This window comes from Meriones unguiculatus, chromosome 12, assembly GCF_030254825.1.
Source record: "Meriones unguiculatus strain TT.TT164.6M chromosome 12, Bangor_MerUng_6.1, whole genome shotgun sequence".
Taxonomy (NCBI): Eukaryota; Metazoa; Chordata; class Mammalia; order Rodentia; family Muridae; genus Meriones; species Meriones unguiculatus.
In genome coordinates, this window is record NC_083360.1 from 70396477 (window position 1) to 70422481 (window position 26005).

Below are 26005 nucleotides of genomic sequence, written 5' to 3' on the forward strand. Positions count from 1 at the left end.
ACAACAACAAACTGGACCACAGCATTTGTTGCACAGTCCATCATCTCATCTAGATATCTTACCCAAGTTGAAATTCAAACGTGATTTGGACCTGTCATACAAACATTACTTAGACAGCCATGGGTCCCCCTGAGAGATTTCCAATCATACTCCCTGTGGTTTGCCTGTGATCTCTTCAGGACTGGCCAACTGCAGGGACAGACATTTTGCAACACAGCCTGTCTTCTTTATCATTTATAAAAATGGTCAACACATCTACCTCTGGGATTAACTTACTAGACTAGCATAACATGATTACTTCTGCCTGGTCATGTTCCATAGCAGTAACCATCTTTAATCATGTTCATGACTACAACTTAGGATCTTTCATTAAAACTAATAATTTAAAAACTAAAGCATCAAACTTTGTTTATGCCTGCAGATCTTTATTACTTTTTAAAGAATTTTCTAGGAAGTAAAACACAGGCCAGGTTTCAAGTTATTTTTTATAGTAATTTTCATTTTTTTATATTAATCACAGGTTATTTACTTTGTATCCCAGCCGTAGCCCCCTCCCTCATTCCCTCCCAATCCCACACTCCCTCCCCCTCTCCAAGTCCACTGACAGAGGAGGACCTCGTCCCCTTCCATCTGATCCTAGATTATCGGGTCTCTTCAGGACTGGCTGTAATGTCCTCTTCTGTGGCCTAGCAAGACTGCTCCTCCCTCGGGAGGGGGGGGCTGTTGAAGAGCCAGCCATTGAGTTCATGTCAGAAATAGTCCCTGTGCTACTTACTAGGGTAACCACTTGGATACTGAGCTACCATGGGTTATATCTGAGCAGGGGTTCTAGGTTATTTCCATACACTGTCCTTGGTTGGGGAAACAGTCTCATAAAAGACCCCTGTGCCCTGATATATTTGGTCCTTGGGTCAAGTTAATTTATGAAGTTCTTTTGGAATCTCCTCCAATAGGGCTGATATTTAATGCTTTTTCAATCTGTTTGTTCACTAACACGTGGAAATACAGATACTGTTCCAAGGGTTTATTTGAAAGCCACATCACATTGTCCTGTCTTACACAAGGAATCTGGGACAGTAGCAAAAAAATAAAAAGAAAAAATTTCACATACACTCTTTACTCTCTATACCAAGCCACTTATTAATGAAGACTTATGAGTACAAATTACAAAAAGGAGGAAATTTTGAAGTAATCAAAATAATATAAGCAAAAAATCTAGACTTGGGTTTCTACCTACGATCCCACAGCCACCAAAGTATTCTTGAAGGCAGTGGTATGAATATATGAATACCAAGGCTCTTCTCTAGACTGCTCTGCAATCATCCAAGGAAGCTACACAATCCAGCACTTGGCCCACTTCTATATCGAGGATTTCATGGCTTTATTTCTGTAGCTGGGAGCCAGTCAGCAGCCACCCTGCTCTGAACCACGTGACTCAAGTGCTGTCTTTGTGAAAGAGCCACTTTGCCGTGGGCTACAGGGCAAGCATAAGCATTCATACGTTCTCAATGACTGATGTAGCAACGAGAAGAAGGCAGGAGGCTCAATCTTAGCATAGGCAGGGAGTGTCACAGTGGTGAAAGGTGACAATTCTCCAATCAGTGAGCCTGTGTTCAAAGATAGGTTCAATTCATTACAGTCCCTGTGAACTTGGGACAAACTCCTCAATCCTATTATACCTTATAAACCACGTAATTTTACCTTTTTAAATGTGGTTCTTAGGAATAAATAAGTACTTTTCAGCATGCATGGCATTCTTAAGAGTCAAAAAATTAGGGTGGCTGTGTTATAAATATTACTCACCTCTAAATGCTCTCTATGTCAAGAAAGACCTACATAATTAAGTTTAAAGTAACTGAGTCCATCACAGCTTTCCAGAGTCATTTACTCATGCAGTGACATTCACTGCTTTGTACATTTCAGACATGTGTGGGTGAGGTGTTTTAAGTTATCCTGAAATATATTTAGAATAAAGGGCTTATATTTAGTGATTATGTAAAAACTGAAAGCATACTGGGATCAGTTGCCCTCCCCTCAATATCCACTCTTTTGTTTGCTTACTTGCTTTTGTCATTGTTTGGTCTGGCTTTTGAGATAGAAATTCACTCTTTAGCTTGGGCTAGCCTGGAACTCACTATACAGTCTAGGCTGGCCTCAGACTTGGGGCAATCCTCCTATCTCAGCCTTATGGGTGCTTGGTTTGAGAGGTGTGAACATTCATACCAGGCTTAATATACAAACTTAAATTCACATTATTTCCTTAACTCCCAGTCATGTTTTAAAAAGCTGTAAGACAAATCTTAAAACAATGTTTCCCTATAATGCTGTCAAAGAACTGGTTTCCAGAACAGAGATGAGGGACTACACAAAAGCCCATGGTCGTAACAAATACTCCTTAACAAAATCACGTTCAGGCTTAGGTTTTTTCCACTTATCAAGCATAACAGAGTTTTCTTTTTGTGTTGTCAACTATCTTGTGTGGCAGGAAGGACAAACACAAATGGAAATTATGACTGGCAGAAGAGGAAAACAAGACAAATCCCACGCCCAAGGTCATGCACAGCTGATGCCGAGTTCTGGATTCATCAACTGCTCTTGGCACTGTGCCTTTTTCTCCTGGTCCAGCTTTCTTTCCACAGTATAACAATATGGGAACTAGCTTCTCAATTTACTTGTAAGAGTTCAAAATTTTTAAGTAACTCTAGACTATTTCCTAAAGCACATATACAAAGTAAGCAATGATTACAGAAAAGATGTCACTAAATCAAGTTGTTTTTATATCCATGCATTAATGTATTTCAAAGTAGCTTTTCCTAAGAATAGTGGTCAGTAGCCAAGATTAACAGCAGAGACTGCACATAATTAAAACAAATTTTATTATACTCTAATCCGCAGAACACTACCGCCAGGAATTTCCAGGAAGGGCACCTGTGCCAACCTTTCTCCCATAATGCACCAGGTTCCATCCTATGCCTTAAAGTTTCTTGGAATTAAAGCAGCCCCCTTTCCTCTACTTGGTCAGGAATATCACTGTCAAAAACATCCTGTCTTCCAAGAAAAGGAAAACAGTTTTTCTATCTCAGAGGATTATAAACACAAAGTACACTCTAGACTACAGTGGGAAGCCCAGGAGAGGGATGAGGATGTGCACCTTAGAGATTTAAATCAGCTATCAGCTCAGTCTTTCTCTCCCCAGTATTTACCAGCAATGGTTACCACTCTTGATTTTGCTGTGGCTTTGGAGCCTTGCATCAACACTCACCTTGAAAACCACACTGGGGCTGTCTCCATCTTCCAAATATTAAATACCCTGTGGGTCTTTAACACTAAATTCCCTCAGAGAAGACGCAAGAGGATTTTCTTTACATGATAAATTCTGCACTAGGAATACTTCAATACAATGAATCTCTACTACGTGTCCTTGTGGGGCCAATAGCTTCTTCCTTCAGCAAATGTGAGCTGATCTCCAATCTACAGTCACTGGATTAATATATGGGTTTGGTTTTAAATTTTCACTGCCATTTAAACAGGTGAATATTTAATGCCTGAGGAGCAAGGTTATGAAATGTCAAAACTACTAAGAGAAAGATCTAATTTAAGAGGCAGCCAGAGCGTCTGCAATTTAAATATTTAAAGATGATACAGGGAGTACAAAAACTGAACACCAATCTGCTTCCAAGACAGCAATTTAAAACTCAGGTTTATTCTGGAAGTTCTCACAAGCCTACAAGTGATATAATAAACCAAGACAAGCAATACTGAGGCTACTTAAGGGAAGGAGGAGGGAGTGAGAAGCAGCAGGCAAAGAGACCCTCTAGCCAATGGCTTTCCAAAATGCTGTTCACAAATGAGATACCGGACAGAGAAAAACAAAAACAAACAAACAAACAAACAAACAAACAAAACCCAAAAAACCAACCCCAAACTTAAAAAAGTAATTAGATCTCAAAAATGAAGTACTCTGAAACACACTGTATTCTTTGTCATTAAAAACCCATTTCTTCATCATCAGCCAAAACTAATTAGAAATTAAGTATGCAAAGATGAGTAACACATACACTAAGAGTGGCGAGCAAAACAAGTTAATCAAAATAAAAAAGAATTTTTACTATCTTACAGTTAAGAACTGGTACTTCCTTAAATGTGAAGCTTAGTATCTTAGAAGATTATTACATTCCACAGAAGCCCATCTGAAAGAATTCTATCTAGGAGCACTATTGCCCTGTCTCCAATCCATGAATGGGAACATCAGAAAAGTGACTTTAATACTGACAAATTAAAGTGGTATGATCCACAAATGAATACAGCAATCAGTTTCTTTTTAAACTATGAACATCTGAAATATCACCCACTGACAAGATCACCAATGAACAACTTTTATCATTTGTCAACTACTGACCCAGAACTACAAACATTAAACTTGAAAATTAGATACTTGCCACTTTTGACTTTTTTTTAAAGCCTTATTAATTTTCTTCTAACTGAAAAAAAGTGGGAAAGGTCATAATTATGCCCGTTTACACTGCAAGTTAATTGCTATTCATACCATAAAGTGAAAGCCTGATTGGGACTATATGAAAAAGTGACTACCACTAAATACAAGCTGGCTCGCAGTGAAGTAGAAGCAAAGGTCCTATAACAGCATCATGGCTGCACAGCTGGCTGCCGCATAGCTTCCTCCTGAGGGGCTCAGAACACAACTGAGGCCACAGACCTTATAATGTACCCAAAGGGAAGAGGTGTGCTTTGATCAGTTTCCAAATGCAAAAACCTACCAGGAGCAAGTCTGAAAACATGTCAAGCCACATGCATATCACAGGCCTAGATTACATTTTCAGAAAAGGCATGCTTTCCCATGCGTAGCGAATGAGAAAGGCTGAGAGGAGAGAGCAGAATAAAGATTGGCGCCAGCAAAGATGCCATTGCTAAAGGAAGCAGTAACTTCTAGTAAAAGGCTTATGAAAGTTTACACTTTAGTGTACCTACCTTTGCTGTTCCAAGATACAGAAATTAGAAAACACAACCAGTGTGTGTGTGTGTGTGTGTGTGTGTGTGTGTGTGTGTATGTGTGGTGGTGGGGGGGGACAGAAATTTAAGTTTTACTTCAAATAGATTTGTTCAATATTTTGACTAATAACAACTGCTTAAACTCAACTGAGTTCAGAGATACCTTGGAATACTTTGATGATATTATTCTGTTTAAAATTCTGGTGTGCTCTCTATTGCTTTTAGAGTAACCTAAAATTTCTTGGACCTTTAAGCCCAGAGGACTACCCACTTTTTCTATACAAATTCAAATAACCTACAGTTTCCTTAGGCTTCCTCCTCTGTAAAATAATGGCTTCTGCTCTAACTCACCTATATGTCAGTCATTTCCAGCTTCTTGCAGACATCATTTATTCTACTTCTCCATGATGCCAACGATTGTCAGTCCTGTCCACTGTAGTCTGAATCCCATGACTCTTTACTGTAACTTCAGTTACCGGTTGTGCTGCTCTTATACTCGGACTGAAATAGGCTATGCCTACTATTATCCTGTCTTGTTAGTGACATCACTCCTTGCAATAAGGAAATAGCCATCACACTACTTTGCCTACATTGGTATCAACCACACATTTATTGTGATGAAGATGGTATGTGATGATCATGTACTAAAATTGGAGAGTTTAGAGAACTTTGCTTAAAAATTAGGACAAGCCACAAATCTGATATGGAATGCCGAAAGTTCAAAATAAGTGTTATCAACAGAAGAGACTGACAATGCTATTAAACGTGTTTAACAGGAAGTTTTTGCTATTAAATTGAGGATTTAAATCCCTGAAGTAAACAATTTTCAACAGGATGATATGGTACTAGTAGAGTTGGGGTGGGAGTGGGGCTTAATTTTGAAATAGAAAGACAACAGATATCATTTAACTCAATTTCTTTAGAAAGGCAACTGTGCACTGGGTGGTGGTGGCAGCAGCAGCAACAGCAGCACACACACACCTTTAAACCTTTAATCCCACCACTCAGGAGACAGAGGCAGATGGCTCTGTGTGAATTTGAGGCCATCCTGGTCTGCAGGATGAGTTCCAGGACAGGCAGGGTTACACAGAGAAACCCTGTCTGAGGAAAAACAATGACAACAACAACAACAACAAAGCAGCTTGTCCAAAGGCACAGAGAAGAGAAGCAGGTATTCCATGCAGAGATGTGACTTTTCTATCGGTGCATTATTTTTCATTGTACTATTTGTTCAAACACGGCATTTGAACTCACGAACAACTAGTGAAATGGCAGTCACTGAGAACATGAACAGCTCTTGCCGAGATACCTGACGAGACACTGTAAGAAGCTATGGAACTTTTTGATAAATTAAAATATCCTCTTGTATACATATTAAGAACTATGAAATATGGATGGCTGAGAGGGCTCAGTGTGTAAACATGTGTCACGCAAGTCTGATGCGATCACTGTAATCCACATAAAGGCAGAGAGGGAGAACACACTTCCCTTCTGTCTCCATCTCTATGTGTATGCACACATACAGAATAATGACTAAGAATAACAAGACATTTTAAAGCATATTGATTGGTTTATTGGTTTATTGGTTTGTTTGTTTGAGACAGGGTTTCGCTGTGTAGCACTGGCTATTCAGGACTCACTTTGTAGACTAGGCTAGCCTCATACAGTGATCTGCCTGCCTCTGCCTCCCTGAGTGCTACAATTACAGGCGTGTGCCACCACGCCCGGCTTTTGATTAATTTTTTAAAACAGGGTTTCTCTGTGTGTAGCTTTGGTTATTCTGGAACTCCCTCTGGCTGGCCTCTAACTCACAGAGATCCTACCTCTGCCTCCCCAGTGCTGGAATTAAAGGTATGAACCATCACTGCCCTGCTTACAGGGTTTTAGAAAAATATAAAACAAATCAAAGTAAATGCCTTGGTTAGTACAAGTACAGAATTTCTTTCTCCTACTACTAATGTTCAAGATTTATTTAGGTTATGTGTAAGGGAAAAATCTAATTTTGGAGATAGGCCAGCAGAATAAAAAGAGAAAAATGAAGAATCTTGACATTACATCAATTTACACCAATTGAAATATACCTACAACACAAGCTCTCCTATATTAAGTGTTTCTGCCTCTTTTGAAAACCATACACCATTTAAAAGAAAGACAACCGGTTGTTTACACTACGGAGCATACTCAGCCTTACAGCAATTTCAAATTTCATTGAGTTTTAAAAAGCCAAGGCAATTGACCTTAGCACCAACATAAAGATGATGCTAAGAATTAGAATAACTGATCACAAGACACTCTTAAGGATAATACTGAGAACACTGAATGGCCAAAAAAGAACTAAAGTACACTATATTTAAGTGTGTGCCAAGTAAACTAGCAACTGCAGAATTGACAAATGTGCTTTCTTTTAGATACGGCATACACTTAGCCTCAGAACATGACACCAAGCAGCTAGGTTGAGCCAATCCACCAATGACAATTAAAAACAGGGTCCAAATAGGCTGTGGCGAGGGACATATTTCTATTTTCTCAGGTATGACAGCTGGTATACAATTCTGGTCCTTTTACCATTGTTTCTCCTTGGCTATAGGAGGCAAATAGCTTAATAAAGACCTTTCATGTTAGTAATAACAAACACAGTGGATGTGACAAAAACAGTCCTGAGACACAACAGAACGTAATGTCTTCCAAGCTCTTAAGGTATTTCTGATGTAAAAAGCAAGTAAAAATGAAACCAATAATGCCATCTCCAATTGATGGCAGAAAAGCTCAAGTACTACTATTAGCTTTGAGGACAGATGAGAAGACAGAGAGAAGACAACTTGATGCTTTAAGAGGACAACAATTCAAACATTACATAAATATGATATTGCCAAAATCCACTGTAATTACTTAAGTTCCGGCTTGACTACTACACACATTTCATAAGATGGTAGCAGACAGAAACCTAGTTACATGTAAGGAAGTAAACTGCCTTCCCACAAACAGTGGCATCATCCAGAATCCTTTGGGGGGGGGAATTAAGAGGGGTGGAGGAGGGCAGGGATCTTGCTATGTAGCCCAGGCTAGCCTTATGCTTACAATCCTTGTGCTTCAACTTCCCAAGCACTGGAATTGCATGTGTGCATCGCCATGTAAGTCATGCAGAATCTTTACGTGAGCTAACAGAAGAGCATGAGTCCATTTTACACCAATTGTTACAAATTAAATATCTCTCCTTTCTAGTCTCTCCTGTATAGATTTGTTAATATCTATATCCAATTTTAAAAAGTGCAAAATACGAAACAAAGATAACATTAGAGGACAACAATGAAATAATAAGAAGTAAATTCAACAGAGGAACATCCAAATCCCAGACTAGGATTTTATATATATACATATACACACACACACATATATATATGTATATATATATATATGTATGTATATATATGTTTTTGTGCAAAGGATGGGTTGGTGCTCAGTCACTACACAACCAGCTGCTTAATGATGTTGTGTGACTCCCCAACAGTATGACTGCAGCATGTGGCACAGTGCATAGCATAAATACACTATGGCAATGTTCAAGAGATTTAAAAGGAGACCTTGGTATTTAGTAGTCAGGATTTGTGTGTGAAGCTTCTTCAATGCTGCCATCAGCTGCCTAAGGGCTTCTGCAAAGGGCAACAGCATTGCTTCTTGGAGCTTTTATAAGAATTAAGTTCCTATGGGGCGTAAATTGATTCTTAAATATATGCCTGTTATACAGACCACCCACAAAGTAGACACCCATGTGTGATGTGTGGATATAGTCCAAGGACTTGAGCAGGAGCTACCTATAAGGTACCTCCCCCATATGATGATTAGAAGTTGTGATATTTGCCCAAACAACTGGCAGTTACGCTTCTCAGGAAACAACATCATGGGTTAAACTAGCTTATAGTCCTCATCACTTTCTCAGGGAGCCATTTTCCAGTAATGGCTTAAGAGTTCTTTCAAGATTCTGAAACTTGGATAGAGGACATCTTCAATAGTTGAACTACCTCCTAAAATATCCTAGGCCATAATGAACGTAGTCCACGAATGTCCTTATGTCTCTAATGCTAGTATTCCTCTGTCAACAAGTTACAATGCTGGCTTGGAAAGTTACAGAAAGACTACGCACTTGCCATAAGTTACCCCAGGGGTTTGAAAAGTAAAGTCATTTAGTACTGGCTGATAATGTACACAAAAGCAAAAAAGATCACAGCAAGCCAGCTCTGGTAGATTTGCTATCCTAAAGCTTTTACAGTCTCTACTTAAGGTCTAAGAGGAAGCGAGGAAGCTATGAAACAGTCACAGGCAATAGGCAGAGACTGGCTGATGGATCCCGCATGGAAAATCTCACATGAAAAAACAGTTCAGCTAAATGTTCAGAAAAACATGAATCCTTCAGACATTCATTGTGGGACCATGTCTTCAACATGTAATGATGCCTGCCAGGAAGAGACAGAGCTTTGCATCACCCCACCTAACATTAGAGATTTCTTTTTCTTTCTTTTTTTTTAAATATCCAGGAACATTGTGTTTACTTTTAAGAGTGGGGTGCTCTACTTTTGAGCATGTGAACATGTCTGCTGATGAGATCCCCAAAGGGCAAACCACTACACAGGCATAAAAGGTAATGATGCTAAAGGCACTCAGATGTAGAACATACAGCTAGATCTGGTAGATTCTTCCTGCCAATCTATTTTGTCAAAGGTGATTACTTGACAAGAAAACATACACTTCTTTAATTTTCAGATTTAAATTTCTCACAAAGGGGGCATCATACCAAAGCTTCTGTGCTTACGACATTCCTATCTGTGATGTTATGGGCATACCTTGTTATGCCCAGTTCCAAAGCTACTGTGCCTGAGACCTTCCTATGTGTGATTCTCGTGTTTGTTCACTGCATGATACCATTCTTTAGAAGCCTATCACCTCACCAGTCACTGCAGAATCCTCTAGAAAGCCAGGAAGACAACCATTTCCACTGCTCTGCATTCATTTAATTTACATCCTAATAACAGTCATATAGAATAAATGCCATCTTCCCTACTAAATAACCTTGTCAAGGTCAAGACTGCCTCACTAAGTTGTTCCAACATTTAGCAAAGTTAGCTGGAGCATGCTACAAACTCAAAATGCTTACAAATTTAACATTTTATTTATTCACAGATACTTCCTGTCCAAGACAGTAACAGCCATGATTACACGATCAATTTTTTCTCAATTTAATTTTGTACAGTTTACATTTGTTCATCGTTGCCCCTCTAGGGGTGAGGGTGGGTAGTGTATAGGATATACTGCATATATATAGTGTGTGATAGAAGGCAGCAACATTTACCTGGACTAGAGATAGCTGGTAGGTAGAGGTAGGTGGTTAAGTGGTTGTCTAGTGTGCATGAGACTGTACCATGGATGCCATGGATTCCTAGAACCACATAAACTAGATACCACATAAACTAGATATTCAGGAATGTGGAACATTCCTCAAGTCTCAGTACTTGAAAGGAAAAGGCAGGAGATCAGAAATTCAATTCACTGTTGCTAACAGATGAGTTCAAAACTAGTCTGAGCTACACAATACCTGATGATGACGTTGCTGTTAGCTGACATTAGCAGATTTTACTACTCACTCAGAGACTAGTCTTGATCTGGTCCCCTGCAGTACTTAAGATAATAAGACTCTTAAACACATTATAATCCTTTCTTCCAAGCTTTTCAGTACTCCAAATAGTCGGGAGCCAGAGGCAGGAGAACTTTTTTGAAATTCAATGTTGGCTTAGTTTACATAACAATTTTCACGTCAACCAGTGCTACATAATGAGACCCTTAAAACAACCACAACCTTTTTTAAAAAGTTATCTCCTACTTCCAAAGACAATTTTCTAACAAATTACTTATCTGAATACATGACAATAGTTTTCCCAACAATTTCAGATACCTATTTTAAAATCTTCAACCTGGGACAGTGAGATGCCTCATCAGGTAAAGCACTTTGCTGTTAAACCCAAAGACATGAGTTCAATCCCCAGAATGCATATGGTGAACAGTGACAAACCAACTCCTACAAGTTGTCCTTGGACTGCCACAAGCATGCTGCGACATGTGCATGTCCCTTCCTGACATATACATTCAGTAAGTATCTGCACATACAAAAACATGCAAAATTTTAAAAACTAAATATAACCTCAGCCCCTTATCTTTATTGTAAGTAAGCCTTACACAGAACAAAACAATGTGGTCTTCTGTGACTCAATTTATGGGTACATGTACACACATTTTCATGCTAATAATTACAAAACTAATTTTCTTTCAAGGGTGGTCTGTCTGTAGGAAGCTTCAATCAGTACTAGCTGTGTAACCATTTAAAACAACAACAAGCAAATGAACAAACAGAAAACTCACATCAATTACAAGAAACATTCTGGACTTGCCTACAATACTTAGCCTTTAAATGTGACAAAGTGAGAAGTTGTGTGAGGAAGACAGACATGCATGTGCATGACAAGTGAGGGACATTTGTATAAAATATGAAGTGTTTCCCATGGAGCTATGGGAGGTTCTCCAACATGTGTTTTGTAGATATGATTGAAGTTATAAGACTGTTAAGAAATGTATTCAGTTTCTATGGGGATAACCTGAAACACAATCAGACATTACAGAATAACCATGGGAGAGCTTTCTTTAAATGAACTTATTTGCAAGACTAATTGTCTCATTCAAAGATGAGATTCTCCATTCTCCAAATGTCTGTTAGACACCTGAGCTAAATATTCCTCCCAACCTGCTTTAGCAAAAAATAATTACTGTAATCCTAAGGTTTTCCCAGTGGCAGTTGTAAGGATTTTACAAGAAGAGGTTTTGTAGAAAACATGACAACCTTCACAGGACAAAATAAAGAAATGGCATCACAGATATTTATAGAACATCTCCAGAAACTGAAGAAGGGGCAGTGAAAAGGGAGCAAGCCACCTTCATTTTTTGTTCTGAGACAAATTGTCCTGTTCAGACCTGACTTACCCTTCGGAATCCCATCCTGTGGCATTTAATTATCCAGCATGATCTGGCGCCAGGCCCTTTCCTTGGGTCTTACTGATTGATACCATCAATAACACTCACTAGCTATAATTGACCCTCCAAATAGGATCTCCTTTGCTGCTGGTAGATCAATGTTCTATAATACTCAGAGAACAAAGTACAAAGGTGAGGGGTACTTTTAGCCTTCACCTTCACAGTTCACTTGACTTTGTGGGCCAGGGAAGTTTGCAGACAAAGCAAACTTAACAATTCCCTCAAGGCACTACTTAGTAAAGAACACTAAAAATATTCTTTGGTTGTGACAAATTCTTATAAATCTGTGTTTTTGCAAATTTGTGCAGGCTTTTGGCAAACCTGTATACTGCTTTCATGCTGCTGTGAGACAACATTCAGCTTACAGGTCAAACGGTCCTAAATTAAGATTCCAGACGGCAAATGTTTTCCTCAAAAACTATTTATAGCATGCTATGGTTCCTATGATAATAGAAGAAGCTGCCATTTGAGCGAAGCCATAGGCAAAAAGGTAAAAAAATAAGATATGAAGGAAAGGTGAAAAGAGGTATGTGTGTGTATGTTTGTGCTGTGAAATGGGGTGGATCTGAACCTATAATGGATTACAAAATCATCTTTTATAATGTAAGCATCTACACTGACCACCAAGTAGATCTTAAATGCACGGGCCCTAAACAATCACAGAGAAATAAACAACAAATTACATAAACAACAAATTATGTTATTTTTATCTGTGAATAACATCTAATGAAGTACCTGGTGATCTGTAAATTCCCTGAAAAGGAGTTGACTATACAGGATGAAATCATTTATTGTTTCTTCATTAAATCCAGCATTTTATTCATTGAAAGCACACTGTTCTACTGTAAATATCATTTAATAAAAGACACAATAGGGATTTTGTTATTTGCATTAACATGTATATGGAAATAAGCATAAGTATACCCAAACATAAATTATAAAGACTCACTAACCCAGGCTTCTTAGGTGAGGCCACTGCCTAAGAGCCACTCATGGCAGCTGTTAGAGTAACGTTCTTCTTGGCCTGGGTCTGCTGGTGATCGGATCAGTAACTCTTGGTGGCTATAAATCTGTGTCTTGTCAACCACTCCATCCTAGTGATTCTGAGAAACAACAGAAGTTCTGGAAATTCCTCATCAGAAAGATTTAAAATCCATAATGTTCAAACTCTGGGCCTTGTGTGTTAAGGATTGCTGGAGAGCACACAAAAATCAGAGCCACCAGGTCATCCTTGAATATTCTAATGTTAGTTTCTGAATGAGACAATTCCATGTGGCAACTTAAAAGTACTTATGAGAATATAAATCACCAATAAATGCAACACTGCATAAGTAAAAGTAAGTCCATAGCATTCCAAGGATTTCTAGGAACTCAGACCACCTGAACATGATCCTCCGAGCCAGGAGCCCCACATCCTGGCCAGGCCTTGGGAAACTGTGAAATCATAAAATCATGTTGTCCACAGCCTTTCAAAGTGGGAGGCTCCCTCAATGTCTTCACAACCTTTCTATGAATGTAAGGAGAGCCAAAAGAATAAAACAGGCAGTAGACAGCAAGGTTTTAAATACAGATAACTAAAGAGACTCACAGGAAACTACTATTTTTCTGAATTATCTGTTTTCAGAACCCAGTGAAGTTTTGCTTTTTTCTTGTCATGCACCTGAGGGCCACTTGAGATTCATTAGCCACCACAGAGCCTGAGCAGGAAGGATTAACCCCACCCCCATTCCTTACACTGATGGAGAAAAAAAAAAAAAAAAAGAACATGCTAGCAAGATTTATTGTCTTATTGTCTTTGGAAAAAAAAAAACAAACTTGGGCTCCAATTTATCAGTGAAAGAGAATAAGCATTTGCCTCTCAGAGACTTCTACTGTTCAGTCACAAGTTATCTTTTTAAAGAATCCTGTAATATAGCGGTAAAAAGCAAGCATGGTAAAGAAGGAATCATGAACTCCTGGAAGTTAGCACACCTAACTCTGTCTAACTAGGTGCTCAGAACAGGCCAAAGAAATTGAGCACCAGCTTTCCTGGTTCATAAACAGTCAGAAATCAGATCAGCTACAGCTAGCTGCAAGGAACGCCTCTACTGAGACACACTTCCGCAACAGGCATGAAAGGTGGGCTGAGGGTCTGCTCAGGACGGCACTGTCTGGCCATGTGAGTCAGATTCAGATTTCCCTCTTTTTACTGTTAGCTTAAAACCAAAACCCACACAGATCCACATTTTACAGGACTGCTATTCCAGTGCTTTCAACAGCTTCTTCCTTTTAGGTATTAAAAGGGCACTGGTCGAATGATTCAAAGTTCTGATCAACTATGACTTATTAAGTTCCCAAACAACCCCCCCATGCCATAAAACAAATACAAACAACAAGAACAGCAGAAACAGCAGCAGCAATTTCCTAAGTCTATGCCAGTGTTCAAGTATTACTCTCATGTCTTCCCCCTCATTTTCAGACCGGTACACTCAAAAGGATGCTAACCCATTTACTTCAGTGGAGGCAGCTATAAAACTTTAAGTTCTCCAGGCTGGTTACAGAGAGAAACTGTCTCTAAGCTAGCCCTCACACACATAGGTGGAGCCACTCCCAGGGCCATCGTGCTCCTCGAGAGCACACCTGGGCAACAGAATGACCCATCAACTGCCTCCCGAGAACACAGATTCAATTCACAGCTGAGGATTCCACCATTACCACATACCGTGGTCCACTGAGTGGCATCTGGACTGACCATAAGAGAGCTCAGCTTCCACTCCAGCAACTAGAGAATAATATCCAAAGAAAATCTATTCAAAGAATGGAAAATTACTGCGCTCTGGGAATTCTTAAATGTCTATCTAATTCTCAGCTGGATACCTGGGAGATGCAGGGGGTACACTAAAGGCCAGAGGGTGACAACCAGGTCTGGACTCTGCTGGCTATGTGGACAAAGCTGGGCAAAAAAAGAAACCATGCATGGGCTTTGATGAAACACTCTATAAAAGATGTGGAGGAAATCTCATACAAATAGCCCATTAATAACTTCATCTGTCATTCTGCCTCATCTAAGGGCTTTATAAAATAGATTCAATATAAATGGAAGAATTTTACAAGGAGATGTAGCACATAGCCCATTAGAAGCTGAAACATGGCTCTACACGATGGCATTCTATGGTCATAACCAAAATTAGGAAAGCACATACTAGGTCTATCTAGATATGTTAAAAGGCAAAGTCGGTTTTCATTACTGCTCTATTCCTGAGATGCACTCTTTCCCTCCTCCCCTGTTTTGTCTTTTCTTATTGTTTAGTTGGCTTTGGCACAGGCCAAAGATATGAACAGCTGAAATAAGTGGCGTTTATTAGGCTAGCACTCATAAGTGGCCATCAAATTTGAGAACTGTACTTCAAATGATTATCTCCAAGGCTTGCAATCTTTTTAAGGACAGGGCAAATCATGGTCTACAGACAGCTTTAAAATGAGGGAGCATTGTACAATGTGATTCACAAATTCTACACTTGACTATCACCAAAAATAATGTACTCCAGGCAAAAAAAAAAAAAAAAAAGCTACTATTTTGAGATGCTCGGACATATACAGAATCTAAACATAAAATCACGAAACAAACATTTTCTTGGAATGAATATTGAGGTCCAATCCCATCGCTGTTATGCCCCAAACCCTAAAGAAAAATGTCTCCTCTGCACACTACTCCTACCTCTTAGTATCTGTTATGATCTTCAAGCTCATCTACACATTGCACCAGCAAATTCTATGTGGCTCCTCTAACATCTGCTTTCAAATTTCCACGTCCAACGTACTTGTGAACAACCAACATTGCAGCGTTTGTCCTAAACCTCGCAGAACTATGCTGCCAGCCTTTTTATCAGAGCACAGCTTCCATGCCCTCTCCTCCTACTCTACATTAGGATTAGATTACGTAAGACAGAGAATAGTTCCCAATAGTCAGAATTCCATTTTATAGAGCAATCTCCAATGATCATGAAACCCAAGCCCATCCCAAACATTTCGTAGCAAAAGGAGGCTGCACTAAGTGCACAAGCGATGGAAAAAAAGTGCCCAGGATGGAACGCTGATTTCTCTAACCAAATCATCCCCATTAAAGCATTAGTTCACAAAAAAAAAGGACTGGGGGTAGAGGCATGAATACTCTGCCCTCAAGGGGCTATAGAGGGACTGTGTTTCCAAAAACCGAACAAGGAGGAAAAAAAGTTCTATCTTCTCTTAATGTTCTACTGGACACACCCCATACAAAGGTTCCTTATTTCTCCTAACATGCATATAATCAGTACACACTGGTATAAATTAAATATCACTATGAATTACTAATGTACCTTTATCAGTTGCAGTTGAATATCTCCTACCTAAAATGATTTAGACCAGAAGTATTTTGGGGACCAGGGAGATGTGATAAGTGCTTGTTACACAATTATAAGGACTTAAGTTTGGGTTCACCAAAATCTATGTAAAAATCTGGGCAGGCACAGAAGTTACCTGTAACCCCAGCACTCAACAAGCACATTGGATAGCTAGACTAACCATATTATCACAGTCTGGGTTCAATGACAGAATCTGATTCAATAAATAAGGGAAGAGTGGATTGAGGATGACATCTCACAGCAACTTCAAGTTTCCATCTTCCCTGTCTCCCCTTCTCCTTCCCTCTCTTACACACACACCACCACCACCACCACCGCATCTACCACTACCATCACATCCACCACTACCACATGATCTGGATGCCAGTTTTTTTCCTGATTTCTTAGGGTTTTCATATACACAGTACGTTATCTTGGGAGTAGGACTTGTGCACATTTCATATACACCATATATGCACAGTCTGAAGGGCATGTTACACATTATTTCTAAGAAGTTTGTGCATCGATAGCATCATGGTAGGGGACCCATCAGGTCAACACTCTAAGGTCTCAAATTTTAGACCAGTTAGATTTCCTGGTTTGGGGATGTAAAGCTCTATCCAAGTCATTCACAGACACACAGAGAACTGAAATGGTTAAAAAGCACTCCAGAATGACACAACCAGATGAGCCAAGAAAAGATTCCAGACATAGAGGCTCACAGTTCCATGCTGAGTCCAACTCATGGCTAAACTGGTAGAAAAATGAAATGTGACATTTTCTAATTTTCCAATTGAGAAATAGTAAAGTATAAATCTTTAAGAAAAAAAAGTGAAAAGCAATATAAGGACTCAGAGTAAAGGTTTATTGGATTACCTTAATCACTGCCAAACTGAACACTTTAAGGAATAGGTATGATTAATATTTAATACCCTAATTTCTGTAATAGAATTTTCCATACGTACTTAAATAGTAGCTTAATTATTTTAATAAAGGTATTTCATATTTCTAGATGGTAGTTAATAATTTTAGGCAAAAGTAATTTTTAGTCTGTTGTATGCTTTAATAATTACGTAGGGAAAAAAAGAATACACGGGGACACTTTTCCATGCTAGCCATACTTCCACAAATTTCTCTGGGAGTAAAGACGGGTTTTCAGAAGTAATACCTAAGAAAAATAAGTTATTTTCCAGTGACAGAGCTCATGTTCTGGAAAATAAAGCTTCACGCACCCTATTGTTCCAAAGAAGAAGGGAGATGTGCTGAATCAGGCATTTGCATCACTGCACCCGATCACCCTTCCTGAGCACGTGTCGGAAGAATACACAGGCACTTCAGAAATGAATAATTTTATTTTGTAACATAATCACTTTCTTCTACTCAGGAGTTGAAGTCTGATACATTAATCTAGACAAAAGAATAAGTGTCCTGGCTTCAAACTGTTTTACATACTACATTCAGATCTTGTCGATATGTAAAGTTCCCTAAAAATGAGTCAGGAAAGGACATGATGACTGACAGACAACAAGCGCTGAGCTCCTGAGCAGACCACAGATGGTTCTCATGGGCCACAGAGAGCCACTGATGAAAGACAACGCACCAGCATCTAAGTTTTATACTGTCCTCAGAATATTTTGGACCTCTAACTGTCTAAACCACGGAGAAGCTCCATCTTGCCCTACCCTTCCTAACATAAAACATCAACATCTACTATGTCAACATAAAGGACATTGTGGGCAAGGTTTGGCAAGCTCCAAGCTGTCGACGGATCCATCACTTGTTACTAGCAAGGGACGTTATAAACCTGTTTCCCCAGCAGGCACAGAAAGATCCAGAAACATGATCAATGACACTGAAGGCTGTAAAGTGATACCACTCTATCCTGAAATGAAGATCCTAGGACTACCTGATTCTAAACCATTCTTTCTGAAAGTGAACACTAAACACTAAGCTCCACGTGCTGACCACTCCAGTATCTTCAAGGAGATGCAGACATTTTACTCTGGTTCAAAGAATTAACCACAAAGCTGATCAAAGTACAAGCTACAAGACAAACTGTCATGCAAAGCAACAGCTGTGCGGATAGATAACCCACCCATTCAAAAAGCAGCTCACCGCAATGCAGACTGCTGAATCTCACTAGGGGTCACTAAGCTCATACACTTCTGGTTCTGTGACTTGCGTGTCTAAGTCACTCCTCACGCATCAATGCAACAATTACCTTAGATTCTCATGGGGCCTGAGGGAGTTTAACTCTTTGAAGAAATAGGGAACACATGTCATTTGACATCCCCATAGAGCTGATGCTATCAGGAAGCCCTGAGAAAAACTTCTATGTAAGCCCTCTCTCATAGTACTTATCACTCCTTTAATATTAAAAAAAAAAAATCAGACATTTACCAAAGTCATACTGATATGATTGGTGGCTTGGAAAACAGAACTGAAACTGAAATTTGAGAAACATAAATGTCACATCCAAGCAACAGTAATCAAAGTAGACATGTTCCTCTAAAGAAAAGCACTGTGATGGGGTGAGTGTTTTGGTGGGGTATCGGAAGAACTGGAGTCACTGCTGCCTTCTGCAAACTTGGCTAAGCTGTATGAGCACCAAGGTCTCCACACTTAGTAGAGACAGAGAGCAGCATGCGAGTCTGAATTATACCAGGATCATGCTGATAACTTTTGTGGTTACTTGTAGGCAAACAGCATGGAGCTCAAACAGAGGAGAACCAACATGAGTTGAAACAACCCAGCAAGGCAGCAGCTAAAGGCAGGATTTCAGAGGGGCTCTCTGAGAGCCACCATCAGGGTTGGATTAAAGCAGGGGGAAAAAAAGAGAATGATGAAATAGCATTCCAGAGAGTGGAAAGACTTAAGTGTAGCTTCCAGATCACAGAAAAAACACACTCGATATTTCATATTAAGAATGCAAAGTCTAATAAAAAAGAAAAATACAAATACAAATATAGGCCAAAATTGTACAGTCTACTGGAAAATGGTCTGCTTTGCCTCTTGGAGAAATCTGGGCCAAATTGAGGATACCAGCTGTTATCTGATATTTTTGCAAAAACCAAATGGGGGCAGGGAAAGAAGTAGCCTGCTGCCTGACCATCACCCCACCCAAATTTCAGAAAGTCACAAGTAGCAGATGTCACAGTATAAAAGCCACAAAGCATTACTGTCCTTTCTTGTACATTCAGCCCAAGCAGCTGGGCCCTGAGGACTGGCAGCAAAGGAGCACCTGTCACCAATGGTTTTCTTAAAGGCTGGGGACATTTATCTTATGGTGACCTGCTTCCTCTGCATTTCTACCTTTTTCAGGATCTTTGAGCATGCAGTATGTACAGCAAAAGAAGTGACTCACTAAGAATGAAATAAGGTGATTATTTCTGGAATGAGGAAAAGGGCCATTTGCTGAGATGAGCCATCCCAATCACATTTCATTTTCTTTTTAACAACAACTTGGGCTCTCAGCACTAAGAGCAATTGATTTCCAGGATTGCTGGTCATTTAAGTTAAGAAAGAGGAAGGCTACAAAAATCCATAGGACATAGAACACATAAAACAGCCTGGAGATAGCTAGATAGTAGACACCATTGTTAAGGCTATTGTATTATCACCATTACAAAAAAAATGAACATTTGACAAAAAGAAAGATTAAGTAGGCAAGTGTAAAGAATTAGGTAAAAATGCAACTCAGATTTAAAAAAAAATCAAAACCAACTTAAATCTTTATCATCTCAAATACCTCTAAGATCTTTCTTACACTTCTGATAACACAATAAGCATTTCCTTTCTGAGTCCAGGATGTAGCTTCTTCTTAGACATTTTCTTTATTAGGAACACCCAGAATTCTTGCACTTCTCACATATAAGTATATTTGGAGACCATCATGCGGTTTCCTTTAGATGAAAAGCACTGACAGAAATTTTTCTTATGGGCCAATAAATATAAAAAATGGAATGTCACAATGATGCAAGCCTAACAAATCACCTTAACTGTCAATCCTAGGAGATGTCACTTTAAGCACAGAGATGACACTGCACTTCAAGATCCCTTAAAAAAAAAAAATCTTCTAGAGAAGTCTCTAAGCAAGATGGATGCCAGTCAGTCTTAACTAACTTCCTCTCACCTCTTAGGCTATAGCGTGGGCTGGCTTTTTAAATCATGGGTAGAAAATAGGTTCCGACTCTAGGCAATTGATAAAGACTATCTAGAACAGTATTTCAAAATATATCTGGTAGCCACACCTAAATTCAGCAAGAAAGTGTACCATGATTGATGTGAGATGTTTACACTGGGCAGGGGCGAATAAATTGATTACACAAAGTTCAACGATTCACTAGAGAAAACATCACTTTTATTTGCTAAAGAAAAAGAAAATCTATGCTGAAAACTGGATCAACTTCTTATCCACAGAATTCAGGTATTTCAAAATACAAACGTGCAAAAAAAGTGTCCATAAAATAACTTATTGTACATTTCCAAAGGAAAAATGACCTGTGTGCCACGTAAGCCGTCAGAGTCAGAAATGTGGTAGGACTGAGTCAAGCAAAAACACAACTGCCAGGCCCAGCTTGCTTCCCCATAACTACAAAGAGCATTGAATTTAAAATTGGAAAGAGTGATACTTTATTATTCATAGACTGTATAAAATTTAAGTTTTGGTGTCCATAAAAAAGGCTGCATTAGATCACACTACAACCCAACTATATTATATATGTAGTAGCAAGTCACATTCTTATGTCAGGGGCAGAGTGAGAGCCATGACTCAGTCTTACTGGCTTACAAAACAAGTCCAATTACTGCTGTTTAGACAAGTTCAATAATCTCTCAGTAATAGGACAAAGATTCTCTCTATGACAAGTACTTAATTTAGGGGGCTCCGCACTGCTGCTCTATCTGTTAATATACGTGTCAATACACAATACTTATAAGTTGTCTCCTTTATGCAATAAACACAAAAATATTACATCATGTCTCCCAGAGAAGTGTAGGGCCCAGATGAAGAAAGAACTACAGATAACTTTTAATTAAAAATTAAGTTAAATTAAAAATCCTTATTCTACAAGTAGATGTAAGAAAAAAAATATGAACATACTTTTATTGTTTTGGTTTGAAGTCTCAATCCATTCAGAGTGTTGATAGCTTTCTCTGCATCCTTGGGGTCAATGTAGTTCACAAAGCCGTACCCCAAGCTCTGCCCTGAGTAAGAAGAGGGAAGGGGAAACAAGTGTTAGTTCAATCCCCATGACAGGAGCTGACATTGGTTTTACCCCAAGTTTCTGTCATTTGCAAATGTAAACATCAGTTAGAACCCAGCAAGCTGTGCTGTTTAAGAAACTACACAGGCCCTGAGTATCCATCACACACCACATGCCTAATCCAGGATGCCGCAACAGCCCCCAAACCCGGTACACCTCTACGCTGAGCTCCTGAACAGACAAAACCACGAGCTTCACTTTCTCACCTAGAAGGTGGAAGGTGGCAACAGCAACCAAGAACCTATGAGTGTTGCATGATTCATACCAACATATTTACAGCATTTTCTGTAACTGTAACTGTAGACAATAAAGTGGTAAAAATGCTGTGTCTATGTGGGAATGTGCCACATCATATTTTGGTCAATTACATGCTGCAAACTCAATGGTGTTTCCATTAGAGTCTAACAGAACTGAAACATTTCCATCACCTAGTGACATCATCACTATGGTGACCTCACAGCACAACTGACAGTCATGTGCTTATGACAATACTGATGTAGCTAAATATACTAAACTGGTCATAGCAGAATGCAGCACATACAGTTTGTGCTATGAATACTTGATGATAATGGCTATTACTGATTAATGTATTTTCTATTATGGATTTAACCATTTGCATTTAAAAAGGTGTGCTATACAAAAATATGCCATGTTTTGTATTCAGCCCCCTCAGATACTTTTTCTGATTTTAGCATGATCCATACCAGGTGAATGACCTGTCGTATCAAGGCTATAATGTTCGGAGGTGACAAAATAGACTAACAGTACGCCTCAGAACGAACTATTAAACAATGTATAACCATGTGCATGTAAACAAACAAACACACACTTATTTTAGAAGGGTATTCCTTTAGATAAATGCAATGAAACTTTCTATAGGTAGTACTCTGATCTAAAAAAAATACAGCAAAACAAAGGTATTTACACAATGGAGAGCATATATATATATATAAAGACCAAAAAAAGAAAAATAAAACTTAATTAAACAACAAAACGCAAAGAGTTGCACAAGAATAACTTCCAAACAACTCTTGCTTGGTGGTGGTTCCCATTTGCTGGCCATCTAACCTAACTTAGTAGTGCCCTCACTGAAAACATGGAGGTACCATGATACGTTGCAATGCAACCCAGATATCAAATGTTCAAGCAAGGCAATTTCTTCATTTGAGAAGACACGGGCGACACAAATGAAAAGGGGTTTAGACAACTGACATTTCCTGCAAAGTGCAAATGCTTTATTAAAACCCTGGCTGTCTAGAAGTTTCATAGGAAAGTGGGGAATTTGTTCTTGATGGGTCCCCCCAAGTTCTACACTATATGTTGGTATTAGAGACAGCCAACTCCTGTTAGTCTAATGTGTGACTTCCTTGCTAATGAACAGATAAACACAGAAGACCAGACATAACTTAATCATAATCAGGAGAATTTGTGAATATGCTGTGGAGACCACGATCAGAATTTGGGAAGACAGGTGCTAATATATTCTCTTACCAAAATGTGTTTTTCTATACTAAAAGGAACAAACAGAGAGGAGGGACTGGGGCATAACGCAGTGGTAGAGAGCTTTGCTGAACATGTACAAGGCCCTGGGTCAGAAGAGCAGCACTTAGAGAACAAAGAATGAAAAGCTAGAGCCAAAAATGAAGTAGGCTCTGTTGATTCATTTACTCTATACCCAGGTTTTTATTCTACCCACAAATTTATATATGTACCAGGGACTCTTGTACATACATTACTACAGACAAAACACTCACACGCATTAAATCTACAAAAAAAAATGTCACATGTCAAACCATTGCAGTTTCAAGCCTTCAGATTTTTACCAATTTGAGAAGCATTTCTCACTTATTTCCCGTACATGTGTGGAGTGCCCTCTTAAGAGAAAGTGCTGCTACTCTGCTGTCACTGAGCAGGATTCAAGTTGGAAGAACACAAAAAGAACCTGTGAAAAAAAAACCTGCTTATGGTGGAAAAGAATGTGGGATTTGGAGACCAAATCCCAAATCCAATCTTGTCTCTGCTACCTACCAACTGGCTTTGAAGATGTTACTAAATCTTTTGGAGCCACTGCTCCCTCACCTTGAAAATGAAGATAATTCCTACACAGCTAGAATGCTAGAACAATGATGATGACACTCTTAACTAATGAAAAGTGGACATACTACTCGAAAGATTCCATGAGGGAAAACCGCACACATACTACACATTAATGGGGTTTAAGTATATTCATCTGTGGTTATATCAGGAAGTTATCAAAATATGATGGAAAAGAAAGAAGCAGACAAGCATCAAACTGCATAGTTTTATCATTCTACTATTCTATGATGAAACTGACCAGTAACTACATCAGAAGTATACAGTTCTCTTTTCTACAGGTAGTTTTTCTACCAGCAACATCTATACCCCTTACTGTTTCAATCTGAGCTGCATTTTAGAATCACTTAGAGGCCTTAAGAAGCCTGAACCCCACTCTCCAAACTCCTGATTTTATCAGTTTCTTTTGAAGCACTGGAAACAGCTTTCAAAAAGTTTGGTGATTTTAGGGTATAATCAGCCTGAGCAACATTGATTTTGTTTTTTAATAATATTTATCCGCATGTGCACACAACTTAGAGGAGTCAGTCTTCGCCTTCCACCAAGTAAACTCCAGGGATTGAACCGAGGTCATTGGGGTTGGCAGCCACTGCCTTTTCTTGCTGAGTCATCTCACTAACCCAAAAAAACTAGTTTTAATGGTGATTCTTAGGCTACATAGATAATCTGGAAGCTATGAGGGGGCCTGTAATGTCTCCATAGGGAGGACGCCATTTTACAGATGCATTTTGAAGAGATTTGCGGTGGTCTTCTTTCTTGCTGTCACATTACACCCTATTCTGAGAAGCAGTTCAAGGGCCTCCTATGGTGGGCCTTGGGCAGCTATGCTTCTAAGCCCAATGCTGTGCATGGAGAAGTTTGCTCCAGGTGTTCTTGCTGACCTGTTCCCCAGGCTGCCAGGAACCTGACTTCTAGATTGCTGTAGGAAGTTGCAACATGAAGAACTTAAATGGTGCCATTTATTTTACCAAATAGATAAAGGCTCCATTAGAGAGTCCATTCTTTGAATATGACATGACACTCAATGCAATCTGGCCAGCTTCAATGATGAATATAACTCTTACTACTACTGACTAAAATTGAACCCACATTTGCCTCCAGATAAAGTCTTCTCCTTGTTTAAAAAAAATAAAAGGTTTCTGATCTGGCATTATTGATAAGAGTACCATCTGTTAACTAGAATGTGTCCAAGGTAAGTGAATTTTCCTATTAATTATAAGACAATGTAAGGGTTATCTGCTCCTAAAAAGTACATTCTTATGTCCACTGTCGGCATAACAAACTAAAATATTGGGGTGTTAACACAAGCAACAACCCTTATCTGAGAGGCTTCTAGTGAATAACACACAAGTCTACAATAGGTAAAGGTGCACAGAACAAGAGACAGCAGAATTCTCTGCCCTAAATAGGACATCTATAAGAGCCCCTCTTTACCCAGGCTCAGGGATCATTATGGAAGAGAGGGAACAAAGACTGTAAAAGCATGAGGCAGTAGATAACTAAGAAGGAAACTGGCTTCTAAACACAGCAGGACAGTTATACATACAAATTCACATTTGAGACAGCAGGTACAAGGCCTGTGCAAGCTCAAGTCAGACAAAAATCCCAGCATGGAGAGGGGTAGTGGGCATGAAGTCCCACCCATAACTAAAGATCCGTTAGCAAATGGTAGCTGCTGGAAGAGAAGGAGTCAGTTTTCTTCAAGAGAGTTGCCTTGGTCAGTTGACCATGCTCCAGGGGAAGGCCACAAGTCCAAGCATATATGGGCAGCACAAACTGGACTTGGTAAGTGTTTGTTTTTTTGTTTTTTTTTAAATTGACACAAAGTTGTGTGAGTAGAGAAGTAAGGGGTGGCTGTAGGGGCAGGCTAGAGAGAGGGGTGAATATGATCAATATATGTTGTAGCAAAGTCTCACAGAATTAATAAAAATGAAGAAAAAGTACAACAGTAATAGGAACTTTATAGCTTTTAGCATGCAGTGCATTAATTAGCCAGGTCAGCCTAAGGTACACAAAGGGATCATAAATATGGGCAGTGCCCTCCCTGTTGTCCCCTTTCAGCTATGTGGTAACTTACTGCTCAGTTATAAACTCACAGCAATCATGTCTGATAGTCACAGTTTTCATATAACATTAAAGATGATGTTCAAAGCTTGGGAATCAGCTTCTAGAACACAAGAAGCACGGGAAAAAAGCAGGAAGGCCAGG

The 26005-nt window shown here is 39.2% G+C and overlaps 1 protein-coding gene across 27 annotated transcripts in view; it reads right to left on the bottom strand.

Moving 5' to 3' along the window:
• Elavl2 (ELAV like RNA binding protein 2) overlaps window positions 1-26005 on the bottom strand; it is a 152105-nt gene that overhangs the window by 14469 nt on the left and 111631 nt on the right. For all 27 annotated transcript variants that reach the window (XM_060365857.1, XM_060365858.1, XM_060365854.1 and 24 more), the window contains one exon: window positions 21541-21644. In XM_060365857.1, the coding sequence (XP_060221840.1) occupies window positions 21541-21644 (104 nt within the window). The remainder of the gene's footprint in view (window positions 1-21540; window positions 21645-26005) is intronic.